This window comes from Hippichthys cyanospilos, chromosome 6, assembly GCF_059441005.1.
Source record: "Hippichthys cyanospilos isolate Australia breed blue-spotted pipefish chromosome 6, RoL_Hcya_1.0, whole genome shotgun sequence".
NCBI classification, from domain to species: Eukaryota; Metazoa; Chordata; class Actinopteri; order Syngnathiformes; family Syngnathidae; genus Hippichthys; species Hippichthys cyanospilos.
Genome location: NC_142374.1, coordinates 4578777 through 4602894, shown reverse-complemented (window position 1 = coordinate 4602894; position 24118 = coordinate 4578777). Strand labels below are relative to the sequence as shown.

The 24118-nt window shown below is 36.9% G+C and overlaps 1 protein-coding gene across 2 annotated transcripts; it reads right to left on the bottom strand.

Moving 5' to 3' along the window:
* Window positions 1–979: 979 nt before the first annotated feature.
* On the bottom strand, window positions 980–24057 carry ccdc73 (coiled-coil domain containing 73). Of its 2 annotated transcripts, XM_088418194.1 has the most exons (22): window positions 23772–24057; window positions 23352–23421; window positions 21766–21897; window positions 18870–18941; window positions 18699–18770; window positions 17142–17177; window positions 16902–16976; window positions 16064–16102; window positions 14886–15021; window positions 13478–13557; window positions 13199–13318; window positions 12727–12786; window positions 11456–11560; window positions 10806–10877; window positions 10541–10654; window positions 10178–10291; window positions 9398–9530; window positions 7752–9217; window positions 5824–5908; window positions 5653–5735; window positions 3010–3083; window positions 980–1536 (listed from the first exon to the last, which is right to left on the bottom strand). In XM_088418194.1, the coding sequence occupies exons 2-22, from the start codon at window positions 23394–23396 to the stop codon at window positions 1392–1394; spliced, it is 3258 nt and encodes a 1085-aa protein (XP_088274320.1). In that variant the 5' UTR covers window positions 23397–23421; window positions 23772–24057; the 3' UTR covers window positions 980–1391. The 2 variants fall into 2 exon arrangements, with proteins under 2 accessions (XP_088274320.1, XP_088274321.1); XM_088418195.1 differs by lacking the exon at window positions 3010–3083.
* Between the last annotated feature and the right edge of the window lie 61 nt (window positions 24058–24118).

Genomic DNA, 24118 nt, shown 5'->3' with positions numbered 1-24118 from the left:
TATGTGAAAATATTAACTCCTTAACATTCCAAACCTCCCCCAGCTTACACCCACCCGCCCTCTAGCACACGATAAGGATAAGGGTCAGCGGTGGTGGACAAAGCCACTCAAATGCACCAGATGTCTTTATGAGAGCATTAACATTCAGATGTATTCATTAGCAGTAAGTGCAAGAAGATGGACCATGAGGAGACGTTGTCCTAACCATCAAAATATGCACCATTAAATTTAACGAGTGAGCAGAATGAGTTTTACGTCGACATATGCAACTTTGGATCTGATAGGCGATACAGTCAGCCAGGAACTTCCGAAAACATACGTGGCACCATAATCAGGATAAGAATAACCCCGTTTGCTGACAGAGTGAAGTAGCACGCCAATCTTAATCACTTGTCATATGCATCGTAACACTACACAATGAAATTCTTATTCTGTTCATAAAATTAAATTCCATAATCGAGCAAATAATAAAGTAGGCAATAAAACACACATTTTGAGGGGTGTGTGGATTTATATTTATTATCTGGCCAACTAGACCGATGAACAGCCTACTTTATAAATAGTAGTTACTCTAAGTTTAAGGTTTGCAGGTATAGCCAGTCCCTCACTATTATATTGCGTGTGAGAACGCATTGTCTGCAATTAGGGACCAGCTATCTGTGGTGAGGTGGCCCGTGTTGACATGGCTCCATGTTACTCTTTCACAGGGAACATAAAGCTAACAAGAGGCTAATTAGAATGGTGTTACTTAATCTGTGTTAATTGATGTTTGTTAATCATAATAAACGAGGCTGAGTTAATTGGCAACTCTAAATCTATGTTAATAGGTGCTTTTTGTTGTAATTGCAGCAAGAGATATAGAAAGGCGCTGACCAAAGGTGTGATTGGTTAGAGTGCCTCTGAGACGTGCAACCCCCATTTGTCATTAATGACTGAATAACTAATTAGCTATTAACGCTATTACAACAGACAACAAAGCTTGACCTTTGATGTTTATTGATCTGAGCATTTTGTGCAAAACTAATGGCTAGCTTCAAAAGAAACTTTGACTGATCTAAACAAAACATATACCCAGAAAAAAAGTAAACAATTGTCCCTAAAATGTGATATTGCATTAACTAAACAGAATAGTCGAATGGATGTGATATTCTTTCCTTGCCTTGTCAGCAATATATCAACAATAAATATGGAATGAGAAAGTAAAAAAAAAAAAAAAAAAAAAGAAGAAAATATAATATAAAAAGCAGAAACATTTAACTTGAAATACTACCACTGGGAGCACTATGAGGAAATACTAATCGTTAAGTATTATACGATCAAGTAATTTAACTGCAAACACTACATTGAAATCTGCACTACCAACATGTTGTATTGGTTTAGCGGTCTGTGTGTCATTGCTTTGACAGGTGAAGCCTTTCTGATTTTAAGAACTGTTCAATTTTTGATATGTGGGCTCTGATCAATGACTGCTGCTCTTCCTGAGAGCACAGAGGGTCCAACTCAGCATCAGCTCCGGCCGCCATACAAGTTGCGCTTCTAGAAGAGAGGTAACAAAACAAACAAACTGTGACAAAAATGACCCAAAAAAGCACAAAAATGAGAGACTTAGAACTGTGAGATTGAGAGATAAATTGCAATCAATATAGTCATTATTACAGCGTAAAATGCATTCATCTCTTTCCTCATTTATCTCCAGCTAAGTGATTTCATTATTTAACCAGAAAAGCCGGTGGGATTTGCCTGTCATGTCTCCCGTTGAATCTCTGTGCCATAACGTTCAGCCTTTATTTGGAAGCATCTCTCGGTTGTACGGAGCTCTTTTGTCGACTTTATTAACGGCAGGTACGGATAGACCCAGACTTAAATGAGAAAAGGATCTGGGTATAAATCTGGATGGGCAATTATGGAGTGACATGTGCAACATGTGCAAGGATGGGGGTTACCTCTACTTTAAATTCAAAAAATAGATTAACCCATTTGAAACCCATCGGTCACAAAAGTAAAGAAAATTCTATTTATGAGGCTAAATATAAACAAAAAACTTAAATGATTTTTCAATCATTTTTCATGAAGGACTGAAATACTACAATGCGTAGATGAAATGTGTGCAATGTCACTTGTTTCGAGAATATTGTCACATGACCAGAGCTGTTTACTTTGTGGTTGCACTTTGAGAAAAAGATGACAGCCTCAAAGCTCCCAAACAAAAGGTTAGTAAAGTATGTTAGAATAAACAAGGAACAAAAATTTTTCGTACACATGATCTTTAAGATGATATATGAATTTGCACTTATCAAATTGGTTTGGTGTGTTGGCACAATGAGTAATTACATTGTTGTGACCGGTCATAAAACACACCTTTTCATCAACTATTTCCCTTTTGATTATTTCAAAGGGTTACCAAAGGCATATGATCTGGATGTTTTCATGTCCAGGAAAAATTTGGGGTTAAATGTTAATGCAATTTAACTTTTTCAATCAACTCTATGTGACTCCATGTATACCCCTGAAAAAAAAAACAAAAAAAAAACTTACTGGATAAGGGAAAAGAGTAAGACATTCTACAAGATGTGGCAGCCCTTTGTAGATTGTATAAAAAAAAGTTTCCACTGCTTCAGATTGAGTGATCCCCCTATATTGAAGATGTGCTTCACGTATGATTCTTGAACTGTGAGGTCTTGAGCCTCTTTTTTTTTTTTTTTGCTTTTTCTTTTCTGTTTTGTTCTTTAAGTTTAGTTCTATTGTCTTGTGAGTTCCCTTTAAAATTATGAAAAATACATGGCATCCTTCAAATGCCCAAAGCAACCAGCACCTTAGAAAAAGAACAGTGAACAGTGGACAGGAAGTGGTAAATGAACAGTGGTAAATAAATTCCAATGTAATGTTATATTTGAAAACGTCAAAACATGAGGAAGCTGAACGTGTCAACAGATGAAATTGGGCAAAAATGTTTCATGGGCCACAACCCCAAAACAATTTTGTCAATATACTGTACAAGAATAAACATACCCTGGGGTAGTTGGCCATGTGTTGGAGGAGTTAGACACTGAGCCAGAAGGGACAGACAACAGAACTCTGCTATCCTATTCACACACGTACACACAAAAAAGAGAAACATTAAATCCCATGTCACATTAAACGGTAGTCCCAGAAAGAAAGAAAGGGAAAAAAAAAAAGAAGACAATCCCTCCAGGCAACTTTAACTGATGGACAAAAACTGATCAGACAATAACCAGAGCAACAATATCCAGCTGAAAGAGATAATCCAGACCCAAACTAAGAACATACAAAGCTTGAGTTTGCAGAATGAAGAATTAAGCCAGGTTTTTTTTTTTTTTTCTACATTACAAGACCAGTTTGTTCCTCACACTTGAAGTGTTTTGCACTATATCTCTCTCAAGAGCCTGCACCTGGATCTTATAACCCGCGGTGACAGGTTGCGATGATGGTAACGAGAGGAACTGGGAGTGTGTGAAAACAGTGAAAAACAGTCGAAGAAAATGTAGACAACACATAGAAAATTGATGCAAGATGATAAAGGTCCATACACAATGAGCTAAAAATCCTGATATTAGCTATTATTTCTATGGATGTTTACAGGATGCATTAATGAATGAAAATCTGATTCAACAATCAACCCAAGATTTTCACTGAGTAATTGACGTCATGTAACACGTTGGCCAAATGTAGGTGGTTGTTATCGGCAGTTCATCTGACCACCAACGTTGAGAATGTAATTGGCATTACATGTCATCATGTGAAGTAGTAGATGTCACAGGAACTGGTCTCTGTCTCGCTATTGTATATGTAGCCTTTGATGGTGAAGACTCTTTATGCCTTAGAAGCTGTATAAAGTGGGATGGACCTAATCTAATGAGTCCTCATAATAATAATACATTTTACACTTGATGGCTATATCTTACTAGGTGTAGTACTATAATTTAGGTCCTTTCATTTTTTTTTCTTTCTTGTTAGTCAATATTCCATGTACTATTAAAATGAAGGAGTTATCAAAAAGGAATGAAATGTATTTGCAGCTTGGCAGTTTACAATAGACAATTAAGAATGTCTAGATTTCATGAGCTTTGAATGACCCGCTCTACACAGCACTGTCACAAGGACTTCCTCACAATAACAGGTGTGGTTAAATTAGTTAGTTCTTCCCGGCGATAGTTGCAGTAGCTTCTATTTGTTTTCGTAACCATGGGGTTTAACGGGATTGGGTGGTTGGCCCAATGCGCCCGAGGCCTGATCCCCGCAGACCCAAGTCCTCAGAGACTTAAGGTGGGCTCTACTTAGACGTTTACAGCACCTGGTATTCCCAAATAAGTTTCCCATCCAAGTACAAACAAGGGCTGACCCTGCTTATCTTCAGGGTAGTACAGGTATAGCATTAAGGATACTTTACCGTTCCGTTTTTATGCACACATCTCAAGAATGTAAAAATGTTACTTTAATAAATGGTTGTGAAATTCCCAACTCTTTAGGGTAACAACTGTTTGACCCTGGAATGGATTATTTCTACTTACAAAAAAAAAAAAAAAAAAACACCATAAATAACCATCCTGGAGAATATTTTATGACCTTTGAAAGAACTTGTGAACTTACAGTATATAGTAATATTTATCAAACAGAAAAATAGCTAACTAAGGCAGCTCACATCTCACAATTGCATCAGTGTTTTTTTTGTGGGTGTGTGGTGCATGTGTATACGGTATATGTAATTCAACACAATGATGTGCAATTGTATTTGGGATATTTGGGTAATGTAAATTGTTTACAATGTGATTTTTTGAGTTGAAAATTGTACTTCTTTAGACAAGTTCCTGAATTACCAGAAGCAGTTTTGGACTGGGCCACATGAAAAAAACTGACAATAATCGTATTTTTTAGGTTAATTTTAGGTATGATTGGCTGTGATTGAGAATCGCAACATCATGTGATGACCTGAGAGCACATTTACTCACAGATGTACGTGACTGCAGTCAATCACAATTCAAAGTTTCCTTCTAACCTTGTCTTGCAAGTTGAAACAACAACAATCCGCCAGTAAATGAAAGAAGGAGCAGTAAACAGAAAGTAATGGTAACATTGACCGGACACGCATCTATTCGCTATAGCTGATGGCTGGCCATGATTTAAATCAGCTTTCAAGGATGAAGCTAATTTCTCAACGGCACTCCTTCCCATCACTTGTGTGATGGTGTTTTCAGAGTTTCATGCAGAAAATTCAGTTTTTGAGAAAGGCCACGTGATAAAGTGCGACACATGAAATGCTAGCAGTTTGCACAGCATGAAAACATAAACATTAGAGAGCAGTTTAACCGCTACTAGTTGCTCATCCACCAGGCCAAAACAGCAAAAGCGATCTCTTGATGATGCATATTTGCAAGTGTGATGTTAATGCTGTATTTAAACTTCAAAATGCATCATTTTAAGGCGTATTCATTATTCCTGAGGTGTCGGTATTTTGTACTTCCATGTGTTTTTATTATATTGTTACACATGTATCATTGAAGAATATTTAAAGTGAAAAAAAAACACCATTGTTTTTTTAACTTACTGACACACATTTTCATCTTCTCTAACTGACTTGTCCCGCTGTTTCTCTGAAGCTACCACTCTGAAGTTCCACGCTTACGAGTAGCTTACTGTATGTTTCTTTCCAAGTCCTGCGGATGTGGAGAGGCTGGATGTCTTCAACAGCTCAGATGCTCTGATAATCGCCAGTGGTTCTGGTGGGAATGAAGTGAGATTCAGCTGTGCTATGACAGACTTACACAACATATCTTCATCACACAACAATCTAATGCAAGCTGTCACCTTTACAGTGCTGGTTTGCGATGTTGGGAGACTGCATGTGTAGTCCATGAGAAACACTAGCATTTTGCTCACAGACAGTAACGTTCTGAAAACACACAAAAGTTAAAACACAACCCAAACCTGTATCTTTCATTGATATACTGTATTTAATGCCTATTATGTTATTCAGTCAATTATTTAAATTTTCTGCAGATTAGTGTGTTGGTCAAATGTGAGATGGCACAAGACTGGAAAAGAGTTGATGATAAAGAAGTATGTTCCATGCCGAATCACTTACAAAAAATCTGAATAAAATTGCATTTGCAAAAGAAATTTAATTTCAATGAAACATGGTTAACGTCTTGAGTTATGGTGTAACACTAAAGCTCAAAATTTCGGTCAGAGTTACGGCCAGCCAAATTTGGGCATTTTTGGCGAAAAGGGGCATGGCCACCTTCTATCACGGGAACTATTGAGTAATCTTTACAAAACAGGTGTTGCTAGAAAGGGAATTCAACAAGGACAAATTTGTAATCATATACCAAATATTAGTTCATATTTTAGCAACTGGAACTTTTGACCCATAATTTGACCTTGAAACCGACTGTGGATCACAAGATTTTAACCACATTTTTCATCAAATTTTCTGATGTTCTTTAAAACACTGGTTCTCAAAGTGGGGTACAGGGTCCACCGGTGGTCCGTGGCCTGACCGCAGGGGGTCCGTGAAATAATTTGGGTGTGTTTCGGAACTAAATCTCTTATAACAGTTACGGATTTGTGCCTTGTTTGGCTTAGTCTGTTTTTGGCGCCGCCTCTGCCCGCTGTTGATACTGCATTTTCTGGGAGCAGTTGCTGGGAGTGCACGAGTTCTGCCTTCGCTTGTGAGATCTGGTACACGGATCAAAAGTGTCTGTCATATGTGTTTTTCTTGGAATTCTTTGTTGGAATGTTGTCATTTATGCTAATATGCCAAACATTTGTCGTTTGTTGGTCCAACTTGTGACTGTAGATAACATGATAGCTAATGTTAGTTTTCATCTTCAGCATGTTATATAGTGTTGCCTTGTATGTGTTGTGCATCATACTCATTTACATCCAATTAACTGGATTGGATTCGATTAACTGAAAGGAATATCATTTGCAATTCAGTGAAATGATTGTTTTTTTTTTGGCATATGGGACTCGAGTTATCTTTGGTGTATTTTCTTTTCTTTACAGTTTTACTATATAAATGAGTTAGTTACACTCATTTGCTGTCTGTCGATAAGAAAAGCCGGTGTGTCTTGGAAGGACAGCCATAAATAAATAAATAAATAAATAAATAAATAAATATATATAAATATATATATATATATATATATATATATATATATATATATACACACACACACACACACAAAACCAAGTGTGTGTTTTTGTGTTATTTCCATTTTATTTTATGTTAAACTGTTACTTTCTGGGCAAAATTGACCCGCTTTGTTATAAGGAGGTGTGTAATTTGTAATTTTTATGTTGTAATTTTATGTTTGTAATTGTATGTTATGTTTATGTTGTAAATTTCAGTACAAGTGACAAGTAACAAATGTACTTGTGAAATTTAATATGTTGCTGAATAAAAAGGGCACTTATGTATGGCTTAAATGATTTATTTGTTTGTTTTTGTTTCTGCAAACATTTGCAATGGGGGTCCTTATAAAAGGGCTCCCCGACTTCAAAAGGTTTGAGAACCCCTGCTTTAAAACATATAAACATTTCAGAGATGCATTTTTTAGCAGCAATAAAGCATCAAATGACCCAAATCCAAAGACTTTCAATGAATATTCAATGAATTTTTTAAATTGGCCAAAGAAAAAGCCAAAGTGTTATCAAAGGAATCTGCAGTTATCCTAACAGCAGATACCTATGTGGACAGCTATAAACTTTTTTTGATATCCCAAGAAGAGTACCTGAACATTTGGCTGCAGGTTGGAGTCAGAGGTATTTGCGGCTAGAACCTTCTGTTTTGTCACGCTGTGCCAGTCAAATGATGGCCTGTGAGTCTTTAAGATGGGCAAAAACATTTCCTTCTCATCACCAAGGGTTTCTTTTAAAACAGGCTGCTTTTGGCATTTAGATATGCCAACCGCATGTGTTTTATCATTTTCATTCTTTGGTTGAATTGAGTCTGACAAGTCACTTTCAGTGTTTTTTGAATCCTCTGCGATGTCTTGGTTGGAAACAGAAATATTCAAATTAGCATCACAAAAGACAGGTTCCGCCTGAGTAGTGGCCCCATGGGCCTCCATGTCGTCATCACTTCCAAAAACCTCAATTCGTCCATTTTCAAGATCAGGGGTACCCAGATTATGCGATCCATTCTTTGTGTCAACAGTGGTTTTCTTGACCTCATTTGTATCAACATCACTTATTTTATCTGTGCGAGTGCCATTGCTTGTATTATTGTTAGGTTCTGTTGCCTGTTTTTTCACTGACTCAGCTGACTGACTCAGCTGGTCAGAAAAATGTGTTTGAACATTAGTTGTTATGTCCATTCTTGTCACTTCTGTGGCTTTCTCAACCACTAGATAAACTGCAGTAGGTGAGGACATGACTGTGTCTGCATTAGTTTGGACCTCATCTTGACACGACTGTTGAGGCTCTTGCACAGATAAAATGCCTTTGCTGTTGAGACTTTGGTCTGGAGGACCCTTGAGGTTGTGAAGAAGCTGCCCTTCTCTCATGTTTACAACACTGTAGACTGTAATTTTCTCTGTGTCCTTTTCACAGCCATCTGGCTCACAGACAGTGCCTATTTTCTCACTGATGTCCACAAAGTCAGTGTCCGGTGGGTTGTTGCTCGTTATCTCGCGAGTCGTCTGGACCTCTAGCTCCGTTTCTGTTTTTTCTTCAGCCGTTTCTCCATTCCTGAACTCTGCTGTTGTTTCTGTTATGGACTTGAATGCTCCCATTCTGCTGTATTCTTGACCGTTTCCACTAATTGCTTTTTGGAAACAAAGAATCTCCTCCTGCTCTCCAGCACAGTTCTCTTCAAGGACATGTTCAGCAATCTGAGTTTCGTTTCTCCCTTGATCATTATCGTTCCTTGCGTCTTTCACCGTGTCCACCCCACTACAGTCTGCTTCACTTGGACTTGCGCTCCCATGATCGCTCTTTGTGTTGTTGGTTAGTAGGTCATTGCTTGACATGTTGTCTGAGTTTGAAATGTTTATTCCATCCATTAAGCTTTCATTGATAGCCAAATCATTAGCCGACTGATGGGATACTTCCCCAGTACAAGTCAGTAATATGGCATCGTCACTGTTCATCGTTTCTGCGAGTCCCAGGAACCTCTTTGGTGAACTTATTGAAAAAGGCTCACACTGGATTTGTACCTGAGGTTCACAATTTCCATTGAGATACTGTGTTTCTTGACCTAGGATAGGAGTACAACAGAGTGCTTACAAAGTACAAATAAAAAGCATAAAATGTTGCAAATGCTATTCAGTATAACATTTTTGAACAAAAACAAGTAATAAAGCATGTTCATCTTCTTGTTTATATTAAATTGGCTGCCCTCCCATTTCACCATCCAGTATAGTCATAGCGCTCGAACCTTCCAGACAGTCCAGGATTTTGCTCTGAGAAACGGCTGAGGTCTGAAGGGTGCCAAAGTCAGGCGGCGTGAAGCTGGATTTGAGTTCATCATGAGGTCTCCCTCTGGTTTCCTCTGTTACACTGGAGAGCATCTGAGTCAAAAGGCAGATGCGTTTTAGTGCTACAGTATTTCTCATAGTTGTAGAGTAAAACAAATATCCCACATGCTTAAAATCTGAAAGTGCTTTTTGATCAACCCTGACAACAGCAGCACTTGTGCACACTGAGGCTGCTATTGAGTTTTAATGTGTGCAGGTTTCATGATTTAAAAATCCAATTTCTCCAAATTGTTTTTTTTTGTGTAACAGGTCAAAATGAGTCTGTGAAAATTGTCTTTGGAAATGTATGCGGTTTGTCATTTGAATGCAATAGCCTTTGAAAGGCAAAACCCTGCAAACATGAGATTTGTAGTGAGCGACATTATTGACTTATTTGAAGGGGAAGTCATCAGTTTCCCTTACAATAATGAGCTGTATGCAGCCCTACTATACTACTACACACAATATTATAAGTATTTTTGTGTTTTTGAAAACGGAATAAGGTAGCAAAATTATTCCATAATTATCTACATGGTATGCGATAATTTTGCCACTTGCCGACGACTGAAAATAATAGCACAGTGCCTTTTAATTGATATTTTACTTGAATGAACGGACAAAAAAATACATTCAGGTCAGTCGCTCAATGGGGTGTTATAAATGCCTGCAACATTCAAAATACTGGTAAATAACATACATACCTCCAATTCATGTATTTTCTGGGCCTGCACTTTAACCTGGGAAGACAGTACAAAGTGTTTCTGTTGAAGATCTTGATGCACCTCTTTCAGTGCTTGAAAATGTTGCTGTTCGTGCTATACGTGAAAAAGAAACATATTATTTTGTTTGCCAAAGTACCATCACGAACATGTTTTCCTTTTAAACTACATAATAATGTTGATCTATTTGACTTTCTACGCCTATAACCTGATCCATTTGTTCTTTGGCCAGAATTATGTAGTTTGGGTTAAGAAAAAAAAAATGCAATCAGGTCAGTCTCTCTGTTGGGTGTCATTAATGCTGGTGTAAAACAACAATTAAGATGCTGGTCATATCATGCATACCTCCAATTCATGTATTTTCTGGACCTGCTCTTTGTTCTGTGCAGACAGTTTACTGTGTTTCTGCTGAAGGTCAACATGCACCTCTTTCAGCATTTGAAAATGTTTCTGCTCGCTCTGCATGTGAAAGAGAAAGGTTTTATTTTGTTTCCCAAACTATTATCACCAAAATGTTTTCCTTTTAAACTATATAATAAAGTGGAACTCTCTTTGACTTTTGTTGACAATATAATAATCTTTCCTCTTTGTCCAAAATGGTGTGGCTCACCATCAATAGAGTGACTTTTTCTTTCATTGCCTTGCTTTTCACTTGCATTTCTTCATGTTCCAGTTTCAGGGCCTGTTGTAAAATTATTCACACGAAGAATATTTAATTCAATATAAAATGTTTAGGAGTTTATATAACAGGAACAGAGAGTTTGAAACCTTAAAGTGAAAGTACATATTTCTAATATAAATTAATTTGTGCAATTTTAATGATCCAATGAGTAAACATAAAATAAAAACATACTGTACATATTGTGCTGCTTCCAAGTCCGTCATCATAATTAATAACTGTGCTAAAAAGTGCCAAAAAGCCAAAATTGCATCAATCAACATTTACAGTATGCCTTTATCTCTAAGCCTTTTCAATATACAACCTTTGGCAATAGTGTTATCAAAAATAGTGATGTAAAAACAACAATTTATGAAAAAGTCTCTTAAAGGTCAGGAGGTCTTTTATAAGAAAAGCCATGTGGGAATTTTTTTTATTATTAGCCATTAATCAATATAAATTATTAGTTAAGGCCAGTGCAATTCATAAAAGCACTCATATCCCAATGTAAAAGTCATATAAGCATAATGAGAACTGTAAAACTAACATGGGAAACAAGGTCTGCAGTCATGTACAGTAAATACTGCACCACAAGTCCTGACCTTGTACTGCTCCTCTTGTGTCTGCAGCTGCAGCTCTAGTCTGTTCACAGCCTGCGTCTGGCTCAAAAAAAGCTTCTGAGTGTGCTGCAGGGACATCACCATCTCCTTGACAGTCACACAGAAAAAATCAACACACAATAGATCTAGTTAAGTGTGGCAGCAGATACATACCAGAGGAACATTTTTTGCTCTCCAAGATTGCAAAGAGAAAAAAAAAAAAAATAGAACACATGCATGCTAATGGAACATGTGAACTGTAGACCTGGGCACTCTGGCAACTTATCTAAAGCCCTACAGTGATGCTGTTAAATTCAGCCTTTTATAATTTTATTTTTTTAAGGCAGGTGGCTGAGGTAAAACCCATTTTTTCTCCAACAGCACTTTGAAACAGAAGTCAATGTCCACTACATCTAGGTTGATTTACTGAAATGCACTTTATTTTGGAAGCATTCCTCCATCATGTGACTCCAGTTGGTCCAAAACTGCTGCACGGCCTCCTAACTTTTGCTTGTAAGAGGAAGCACATAATTCCTTTCTAATTTAGCTGCTTGCATTTAAAAGTTCTTTTAAGAATTAATTTCAAGATACTTCTATTTGTTTACAAATCGTTAAACAGTCTTGTCCCATCATACATAGTTGAAAGTTTCCGCCAGCACACACCTGACTGTGGATTCAGGTCTGCGGACCAGATGTTACTGGAGGTGCAGAGGAATAAACGGAGCCTTTTCTGTGGTCGGCCTTTCCACTTATTCCATTATTAATTAGGAAAAGCCCTTGTTCAAATTCAAAAATTACCTAAAGACACATTCTATACCTTTTGATGCACTTGATGACACTGACAGCTGTTGTATTGTATTTTGTTTTCATTTTTTACTTGTTATTATAGTGTTTACACTCCACAGTAATAGGAATCGGAATTCTGCAAAGTAAGATGCCCCCCACCCACATTGTACATGCATAAATAAAAAGCATATAATGTGTTTAATATTTTGTGTTAAATAATTGCCTACCTTTCTAACCGTAGCTCGGAAGCTGAACAGACATGTCTCTTTTAGGGCCGAAATTTTATTTTATACTGATACTGTGTATCAGAGCATGGTGAGCAACATTCAGCTAATTCTTTCCGCAGCCCCGAGCACTAGCCCCATGTTTATTGCATGAATGATTGGTACAGCCCTTTGCCCACAGCAATGGCTGTTTTAAAGTGTTATACAGTATGTACTTAATGTTGAGTTAAGAAAGTTTCACTTTCGAGACATAGTCTTACTCACTTGTTTCTGTGAATGCACAGCTGCGTACTCTTCCTGTAGTCTCTTGTTCATTTCCTTTTCCTAAACATATGAACATTTAGCCCCATTCCCATAGAGGGGCGGATGTTGGCGAGTCTCGGCGATAGCAGCGGCTATTTTGATCTCATCAATTTTCATCCAAGGTCACAAATGTTTGCAAAAGAAATTTCAAAATGTTTTTGCAACAAGTGAACCACAGGCAAACCTCTGCTAATTGTCTAGTGAACTTTGGGCGATCGTTTGGAACCTTGGACAAACCCTGATGCCATGCAAAGAGCCGCTACGTTCGCAGACACTTGCCAACGTTCGCCTTTCAGTGAAATTGAGGCTTTAGTTAATAACCGCTTTGAAGACAGTGCCTTTTTTCATTTAGTTTTTGTTATACCTACTGAATTGCAAACATGTTTGGGTATTCTGTTCCAATTCAGTTAGTTTATTAAAGGTTTTTGGTTACCATGCTCAGCTTGTAACTCAGCTGGTTTAGATGTCCTTTGTGTGTCATTATGCCGCAGGTGCCATGTCGGATGGATGACACCTTTGTCTTGATCAGTTTGGTGGTGACCTCTTCCAACTCCTGAAAATAAAAACATGATTGAAACTAACTGCATGCAAAACTAAAAAGCTGATGATTTTGTTATGCATGATTGCATCTCTGTTGTATCTGATGCAAGGATCATTCATGTGCATTGTTCAATTATTGCATGGTAAAAATAAAATCATAAATGTGCAATACCTTTGTTAGTGTCCGAATAGTTGCTTCATGTTTTTCATTTGCAGTGGTTAGTTTCTTATTTCTTTTAATTGCTTCATCAACTACCAGAAAACACATACACATAAGCACACTTGGTATCAACAAAACTTTTACAAAAATGCTCACTTTCTCACATGAGGTTATACACAGAGCTCTCATGCCCATGGCATTTTTGTCAGCATTACAACAAGGACTAACTTGGTACTTCAAAAGACATCACTTTTCACTCTTTTTTTTACTGTTGAAAAGAAAATATGATTAGTTAAAAACACAGCATATTGTTTCCAAAATCTTGTCAACCTCACAATTAAGTCATTCAGAAAAACAGATAAGATACTTATCCCTCCGAGTACAAGTCGACTTCGCTTATAAGTTGACTCCCCTCCCCCTTTTTTTTTATTTTTACAAAAAACACGGTTTTTAAGTCTACCCCTGACTTTAGTGGTTACATAGTGCATGGCTGACCAATTAAAACACATGGTGTGTGTTATTAATAAAAATAACAAAATTAATGTACTTTTAGAGACATTTCTACATCGTATATAGAGTAACATACTGTTACAGACATGGGGGTGCAGAAACGATGCAAGGGTGTGAGGCATCTACACATGCGACTGGATGCAAATGCTTAAAAAGATGTTGCAACAATAAAATTATTTGAGGTTTCAATGCTTTATTTTTTGACACAGCTGAATATTAATTTATCTAAAAAGTCATCATCACTATCTGACTCGCCAAATTGCTCCTCCCATTTCAATGTATGGATATACAGTAACTCCCAGACATGCTGTTCTTCCTCGTCAATTATTTGACTTCAAACATTCTTGTTACTCTTCCACGGGTAGTCATCTACGGACTCCTTCAATTTATTTGAAATGGAGGTCTCCACAAATGCTATGCTGGTGCATTCTTTACCCAAGTGACGATTGTGGTCAGATTAGAGTATGGAAGGTTGCCCTTTGCTGTACCTCCCTTTGCTGAATTAGAGGTAAAGTATATGTAATCATTTTAAACCTTGTACATGACATGACATTCCTCATTCGAATTAATGTTATTCAAACACAGATATGGAGAAAATTGGTCTGGTTTTAAATTATGCAGATATAAATCCACCACCGCCACCACCAATATGGGGATTGAAAATGAAGAAAAAAAAAATGTCAACTTGTACTCGGAGGCATATGGTAACTTTAAAATGAGTCAAAAACTTGCTGTAACATTCAGGAGCTTGCATTGTTATTTTATTTATGTCGTGTTGTTGATGCAGTTATAAGTTAAATTTCACAATTTGTTTTGTAGAAATCCAAAAAAACTCCTAAGCTACATTTCTATTTGACGTTGAAACTTCTTTAACATGGGGTTTGATTTTAAATGAATATCCTTCAGTTACCGTTCTGCTGCAGGTGCTCATGGGCCTTCTTGAGTGTGGCACACTGCCTTGATAGAGTGCCAAATTGTTTCTCAACTTCTCCCATTTGGATCAAGTGGCTGTCTTTTGATCGAGTTTGTAAACCAAGTTTTTTTTCCTTCCAAACAAACATAGCAAAAAAACAATAATGACCATGTAAAACAAACACTTTGACATACTTTATCCCTCTGAGAACCGTGAAAATGCTACAAATGACCCCAGTAGGTCAATACAAAAAAATATAAAATAAAATAAATTTTTTAAGAGCTGCACGCGAGTCATGGGCCATTGCAATGGCTATAGCCGTCGCTTCTGATTCAATCTGCTGGAAAGATATGAAATGCTTATTTATCATCCGCTTCACAATAAGTGAACTCAGACAAGCATGTCAAGCAATGACCTACTACCCAACAACACAAAGAGCAATAGTTGAAAGTGCAAAAATACTCTGAGACACAATACTTTGGTCTAAACAGTTGAGGTCGATGGTTGAACACGAGGCCCTACCTATGACGGTAGGCATCTGTGTTCTCGGTGAAAAGAACTGTTGAATTTTGTGCCGGGCCAAGTCTAGTACCTGGGTGTTCTGCTGGAACAAGATCATTCTTTCTTCTGCATTCCATCCCACAACAGCACAAACTTGAGGAAACGCACTTTTGGTCTACCAAAATACCAAAAGAAAGAAAACTCCACCCTATGCGCACAGTTAGGCTGAAGTTGGCGCTAGACTTGTTCTGGCCTTAGGCATGAAAACTGGGCCCATGCAGTGTTAATGTGGGATGAAGGTATCAGCAAAGTCCATGCCTCACAGAGCTTTAGCACTCTTCAAACTGTCATTACAGTTTGATTGTCTGTATCACTCGTTCTTCAATAATTCACTCCCTTCGCTCTCATTTTACTCCCTTCATTCCTAATACACCACCCTTGCTTTAACTCCCTGATCGTGCCACCGGCATAGGAAGAGAGTTCAACCAAGCGAGGTCCTGTTATAAAATATTTTAATATTGCCATGACAGTTCAAGTGTCACACTCTCCCTATCCGTTACTGGTGATGAGCTCCTCCATCTATTAGGTGCTCCTCCTATTCCCCCAGTCATTTAATTTTTCTCACTCCCACCTATCTTCTGTCAACCATTGGAACAAGTTAAAAACCTCCTTACCAACTCATTGGATTTCTTTTCAAAGTTGTACTTCAGCAGCTGTAATGCAGGAATAAACACAAGCACCAAAATCAGCATAAATATTTTCAATCATATTAATCATTATACTGTTTTGAGAAAAAAAGTAATTGCTGTCACATTTTTCCAAGATAAATATGTACAATCAAAGTGACACAGTAATATAATGAATAACCCAAAAAAGCCTTTACGATTTTTTTCTTTTTTCACTTTTCCATTTGTGATATACTATAGAATGACCTTGTCAAAGCAACTCTATAATCACTAATTATATCTGAATTAAAGCAACTTCAAATGTCACATTTTTATTTTGGATTAATTACGCAATTGTTCCATCTTAGTAAACCTGTAATTTAGTAAATTGTCAAGATGCTGGTGATTGAAGTGCCTTATTCACAACAGCAGTGTACTGTATGTGAAAATGAAAGAAGGAAACCACTAGACCATGTCACAAGAATTAAGATAGCTGGGCCTCAACTTAACCAAACACGGCAGTAAAGTCTCACGGATAGAATATCCCCCCACCCTCCCCCCCAAAAAAGCCTCAATTGTCTCCACACAAGACGTCTGGTCATTAAAGTGCAGTGGTCCGTGGGGATGGCTGTTTGTCACCTCTGTGGCGTCGGGCCCGAGGACAAACACTTTGGTAGCCAAATTGGCTAGGACCTTCTGCCCTTGACTTAGCAGAGGACTTCTGCTTTGTAACCGATCGACGGTAAATCTTTTTTTTTTTTTTTTTTCCTAAGCATGAATGAGAAAAATTAAGCAATAAATGTGATGGTGCAAATAGGGTAATGACCATGGAGCACAAGTTCAGTACCTGGAGTGACTTCAGCTCTTCTTTCAAGTTGCTAATCTCCTTCTCTTTTAACTCAGAAATGACCCGGTATTTTTCCTGCAATGTTACATTATTGGTCTGGGTGTCAAAAAAAATAAATAAATAAAGTCCAAAGCTCAGAGCGAAAAATTGCATCCAAGGCAAGAAAGTGCAAGTGAGAGGAGAACATTTACTACTAAAACAGTATTTGAACAAAATTCATTGGTACTGGTGTGTTCATACCTTCTCCTCTTCTGTATTTCTTATTTTGGCCTGTAACTTCAGAAAAATATCAAGATATAAGACGTCTGGTGGCCATAGATCAAATTGCAGTTTTTTTGTTTTTTGGATTTTTTTTTTTGAGAAAATACCACTTCCCCCTTGTCATTAGATTTCATTGTGTACTTACATTACTTAGAGTTAGGTAAACAGATAATTAAGAACTTATAATTAGAGATAATCACATTTGGTCTATACTCACACTGCAAGGCATGATGTCAAATTCCAATATTTTGTTAAGGCCAATCTTTTGATGTACTCATTCACATTCTCAAAACAAATCTGCGTTCTCATGTGAACGTGTCGGCAATGTGAGAAGACATATGCACAAAGCACATCAAGTGCCATGCAAAAAAAACCAAAAAGCAAATATACACATTGGAAGTCAATATGGTTCCGTGTGTAATAGAAGAAGCGTATGAGCAGATGAAATACTACTCTCACCACAAATGTCGACTTTATTATACACGTTTCAATTTATAGTCAACTATGAACGGAAACACTAAATACAAATAAACTCAGCAACTTTGCAGCTTCATAGATGACTGTCGGTAGTCTCTGATCACTTTCTTCTGTTGCGTATATTGGACTTTTGATGACGTGTATAGTAATATGTACTTGAAAAAATTAAATAAATAAACTTCAGCTGGTTTTTCACTCAGAATTTCTGAGTAAATTTTGCAAGGTGGATTTTACAATAGATTTCGCTTATTTAATAACAAAAAAGTGACCTGACGGTTATGGAACAAACTCAAGACCTTCAGGTGGGTGAGCCAGCCACTCTATCACTTGAGCCATACCACTCATTCTTGTGCTAGCATATTGCTGGCGTTTTCAAAAGGAGACCAAAATTCATTTGGAGATACGTGGCTTCCACCTGATTCCAGCAATGTCCTACTTACACAGAAAAAGCGTGGCATGGCTCAGGTGGTATAATGGCAATCTCTCTTGGTGACCATACAGTAGCTATAGACATTGCAGTTACAGCTTGCCAACAGAATGTGAACACTAATATGCAGCAAACATTAGCGCCCATTTCACAGAGCAGTGAATGTTTGTTTTTTTCCTCTCAAATATATTGCAGATATGATGTAAACAAATTATCTTGTTGGTGCCTAATGACCTTTGGTCATATACCTAAAGTGACAACTTGCACATGCGCTGTAAGTATTAAAGCTATTGAGTAAACACTATCAACAAAATCAGTCATTCTGGGTTCTTATTAGCTCAATTAAACACAGTAGATCTGCACTGTTCCTCAAACAATAATTGGATGGATCTTGTCTTACCTCTGTTGACATAGCTAACTGGTCTGCATGGAGTTTTTGTAGTAAGTTTGTGCTCCGCGCATGTGTAGAAGGGAATGTGCATTCATTCTTTGGCCCCACGTGGTAGGAGGAGCGATTACAAATGAATACTTCTGCATAATGCAGATTTATTGTAGCAGGGCTTGCCATCATTATACTTTCCAAAAACAGCTCAAACATAATAGTAGGAAAGTTTCAAAGTGATTACCAGTACCTGTTTTTTAACAGTGACGAGAGTCTCTGCATGCTGCTTTGTAGCTGTTTGTAATTGGTGTTGTAATGAGTCCTGTCATAAATAAGGGGGGGGGGGGGGGGGATCTCATTAAGTGATGAATTGTAATGACAGACATTAAATAATGACCAAACCACTGTCACCCAGCCATACCTTCTCCCACTCCAGCTCTTGTTTCTCCAGGACAACTTTACCGATCTGATTCTCAAACCGAGCTTCTGCCTCCTGAACAATGGCGAGATTAATGACATACAAAAAGGAAACCAACCAAAACAAAATTGCATAAAATAAGCAAATAATATATACATAAGTTGCATTTGTCCTCAAAATGATGAATTGCAAAAGGTACTGAAAATGTAGCAATGCCCAAAATGTGAAAAACTCCATGAAAATACTGGCAGTAAAATAAATATATCATAGACAGGCGCATTTTTTCTGGAACAAATCCAGTTTCACTTATTCATTTCTTATTATTTATGATTTCTGTTTCATTATAAGAACACCACTGAGAGAGATTACCATCCAGGGGAGGAGATATTTGTTGTCAGGTGTCCTGATCCTCCTTCTAAGGCCCCAGAAAACAGGTAAAAGCCAATTTCTCTTGATGGCCATGAGACTATTTATGAGCATGTGGGAGCATCTTAAGTCTGTAAGTGTATTTTATAAGCGCCCATTAAACAATGGTATCAGCCCAAGGCTGCAAAAAGGAGGGCATGAAAAATATGTTATTTTCCCTTGGAGAAATAATGATTATTTGTTTATGTGTTGCGAAAAAAAAACACTCAAGCTTTACTAAATGTGTACCTCCGTCCTAATCTAAAAAAACAGCCGACATACAACAGATTGATTCAGAACATGTAAGAAAAAAAAAGATAATAATCCATATACATTTGAGAAAATAATTTTGGTCTCATCTATTACAAACATTGAAAAAAAGCAGATTTGCATTGCTCTTGGCAATGTAAATTTGGGATTTTGCTCTTCATAGGAACACAGCTCCAAATGGATGTTGAACAAGCTATGATAATCATATGCCCGACAAATAGCAATCCTGCCGGAGAGTTGCGCCTTCGACTTGAAGATTAAGCCCAGCAAACAATATACACACATATAAACACATCTATAACTACAATTGATGTAGAGGAACATGAGGAAACATAAGTGTGCTGAACAAATGCACATTTCTAAAGGTTACGCGGACATTTTCAAATCAAAACTTTACAGAATGAAAGCATTTGATTATATTTTTTTGCTTTGTACTATAATTTTCAGTAAAATACTGAGTTGTATTGTCTTTTGAAGAAATTGAAACTATTGTTTGTTAGTGATGAACTACGACTTACTTTTTACTCAACGTGCTTCAACTGTGACATTGTTTTTATTTAGAGCATATTCTCACCATATTAGTTACAGTATATGCATTCTTGCTGTATGTTCCTTCATTTAAAGTTTACTGTAATTCACAAGGAAACTTAATATCACTGTCACTATTCTTGTCACATCAATTGGCAATTGAGTATACTATGATGACAAGGTACTCCATAACCTCTGCCTTGAGAAGCAGCCTCTGGAGAATCTGACTGATTTTTCAAGTTGTGACAATAACAATAAAACTGAAATTGAAAAAAAAAAAAAAACAGGTAACCATCATTTTCCCCCTCTATCTTTTATGTACCCTGACATGTGCTCTTAGGTTGAATGTGTTTGCTTGAGGGTGGGATGATGATTCCCCACCACCCCGGTTGCTATTTAGAAACAAATTAACTTTTTAGTTATTGGTCAGGGCCAAATAGCATGTCTGACCTCCAGTCTAATGTACAGTGATGTGGATGACACCCAAAAGAGAACGCTAGATACAGACGCAAAGACATGGTTGGGCCTTGATGCACACAGACCCACCCAGATTGTTAGACAGTACACTCTGCATTAAAGGTCACAATGATGAGCCACAAGATTCAGATTGAGCTATCCTGAGTCTGTAGCATTTATCCTGCTTCATAAGCTAAAGGCAGAAATGCAAGGACAATATTTGCAATACTTGCAGGTGAGAATAAAGATCTGTCAAAATGAGAGGTTGTTGCTGTTTGTATCAGATTTATTAATGATGGAGTGATCAAAGAACTGGTGGTTGGTTTTGTTGAGGCTTTGGATTTTTCTGTCAATGGACTATCAAAGAAAATCCTGGAATTCCCTCAACCACATGAAATTGCTCATTCTCTCTGTGTCAGGTTCTGTTTTGATGAAGCGTCTGTTAGGTCGGGCCACAGGGTGGGAGTTAAATTTGATCTGAGAGAAAGTTACCCGAAAATCATTTATATACATTGCGGCTCTCATCGGCTCAACTTGGTGTTGTGCAGTACAGCTAAAGGATGTGACCATGTTGACACAATATCAAATATAGACTTCCCTCGTGGGCAGTCTATGTCACACTTGTTTAATTGACATCTATATTTGATACCTAGAAAGGAAATACACCTGGGCCTTCACCAAATGGATCTGTAGGGATTAAGTGACACCAAATGAAGCTCAAAATCTTGATCAGGGTGCACAAAGCAGAAATTATTGGATGCATTACTGGAGACTCAATCTTAATGGTCAGAAATAAGTGGCCAAACAAAAATAGAAACGGAACAACTATTGTAACAAATTCAAATGAAAAGGTTTATGTTCATGCTGCTTGTATTGTACACCAGCTCTTTGAATAGTACAATTTTGCCAAAAAGGGTCTGCAGAGTTCCACCCCATAGAACAAACTCCAAATCAATACCTAACTTTTTGTAAAAACTGTTTTTCGCATGCAGTTATATCATGTGTAGAGTGAAAACATTAAAGATGTTCTTGGGGTGGATGGCATGCAAAAGGTTGGCGACAGCTGCTTTACATGAGACTAAAAATAGCAAAGTAATTTTGGAATATTTTAGGTTTCAAATCAGGCAATCTTGATGGGGTTTGACTTTGGAATACACAATCATAGCATGATTGTTTTAGTCTTGTTTTCATGAAAAATATAAATTAAACATGGACAGAAATGTGTGATCTTCTACCGTACCCTTCGAAGGTGGAGCTCTTCTACAGCCTCAAGTAGATGTGTTTTGAATTCCAGCAACTGCAGTAAAATGGTTCCTCCACTTTCTGATTGGCAGGGACTGTTCAGCTTGTCATATTGGCACTTTTCAGTACACTGCAGATGAATATAAAAGAAATGCAGGTGTTTTTTTTCAACTTGAGCACCATTTCTTGAATAGTATTGATTGATGCCTAAGGTTCTGGGCTTCAGCTTACATGTCATTTACTGTGGTGTTTTCAAGGTTTTCATGCTGTGATAACAATTATCTTTGTAATACAATACTCATTGTATTACTCAATAATTTCCACTATTTAAACTATACTTTTTTTTCCATACACTGATTATGACTTAATTGTACAGTATATATATATACATATACATATACATATATATATATATATATATATATATATATATATATATATATATATATATATATATATATAAATATATATATATCTGTGAATTTTATTTTATATGAAATTGTGAATGTATTCGTGACTCTTCAATAAAGCAACCAACTCAACCAGTTGAATATATTTTTTAAAATGTAATAAATTAGAAATTTATCAAATAGACCTGTGTAATCTACCTTTATCACCAAAGACCGTGATTATTTAGTCCAGCGGTTCTCAAAGTGGAGTCCATGGACCCCCGAGGGTCCGTGGCCTGACTGCAGACGCATCGCATCTGCGCGCCTTGACGACACACACCCACGCACACACACACACACATATACATATATATATATATATATATATATATATATATATATATATATATATATATATATATATATATATATATATATATATATCACACACACACACACACACATAATGGGGCTTCTTAGAAAGTTTGTTTCCCAAAACGGAGTCCCTGGTTCCAAAAAGTTTGAGGATCCCAGCTCTAAACGATTGACAATCAAAACAGTTGTCAACTGGTTTGCGGTTCTAATTTTGACACCTCCAAATCATATTAGCTTTTTATCCATGAGAAAAGAATCATCAAAAATCCACAAAATATTTGAACCCACCATAAATTGTATGACATGCCAACTGCCAAGATGGCTATAAATACTTCTATGGTTGCCTCAATCCAGCTTCTTCAAGATAAGGAACAGGTAAAAACCACTGTATTAAAAGGTCCAGGTGAGGCTTTATTGATGATTAATTTTAACATACAGGAAGTTGAGTCATACTAGATAGAATAGTGAGGGAAAAGAGTGAAATGTGTTATATAATACAAATATAATATGGAAAATTGCAAAGATTTATAGATACACAGTGACGCATATTAGATTTTATGTTCTTCCTTACTTGTTAAATTGTTGCTAATAATTGTGGGCAAATATTCAAATGTTCAGTTGTTTCAAAAAATGAATTTCATTAAATATTCAACCAGCAATTAAAGGTTATTTCAGCAAATGTGTATTTAGAAGTGGGTATATGTGGGTAGCTCTTCGCATTACTCATTACCCAAGAATCAGCTCTCAAATTTCAATATTGGTGACCTACAGTAAGTTTGACAGTGTAGATATGGGTAGGTAGTTCAAAGTGGCATCTTACTATTGCGCTGGGTGTAAAAACTCCAGAATCTGTATTGTGGTCCATTATGTCTCTTTCAGTGTTCCACAATCTGAACCAAGGAAAAACAGAACATCTGTTACCATTTATTAGCATCAATCATGTACCTTTCAAATATGTACACACAAATTGACTAACACACATGACTGAATGCAGTCATGCATTAAATTGTCATTTAAATAAAGCAGTGTTGACATTGAGTCGCAAGTTCACTTATTAAAAAAAAAAAAAACAACTAAAGACCAAAGCAATTATTAGCCAAACGCAATCTTTGCTAACCCGTCGCTACCCATTAGCGCTTAAGCACATTATTCATGCTATTATTTAAGGTATTTAATTCATCTCATGAGTAAGCAACATAGTTACCATTATTTTTTTAACAACCTGGTAAACACGACCTACCTTGAAAAATAAGTCTCGAAAGCAGTTCATGCGTTTGTTTTTGTTTTGGGGGCGGTCGCACGCACTGAACCTCAAGCCAGAGACAGGCCTACTGCTTGTTTTGGTCCTAAGACAAACAAATGCATAAATAGAAGTACAATAACCGTACATTTTATTAGATCGCTAGTTTAAACTGAGTAAATATATATTTTTTTTGTAAACACTGACGATGTTTATAAAGATACAAAGGTCTAAACAAAATTAAAAATATTACTTAAACATTTCCTTGGGGTCTAAAATGCGGCCAAAAAAACAAAAACAAAAAAGCAACGATTTTACCAGCATTCGGTAATTTTTACACATTTCTT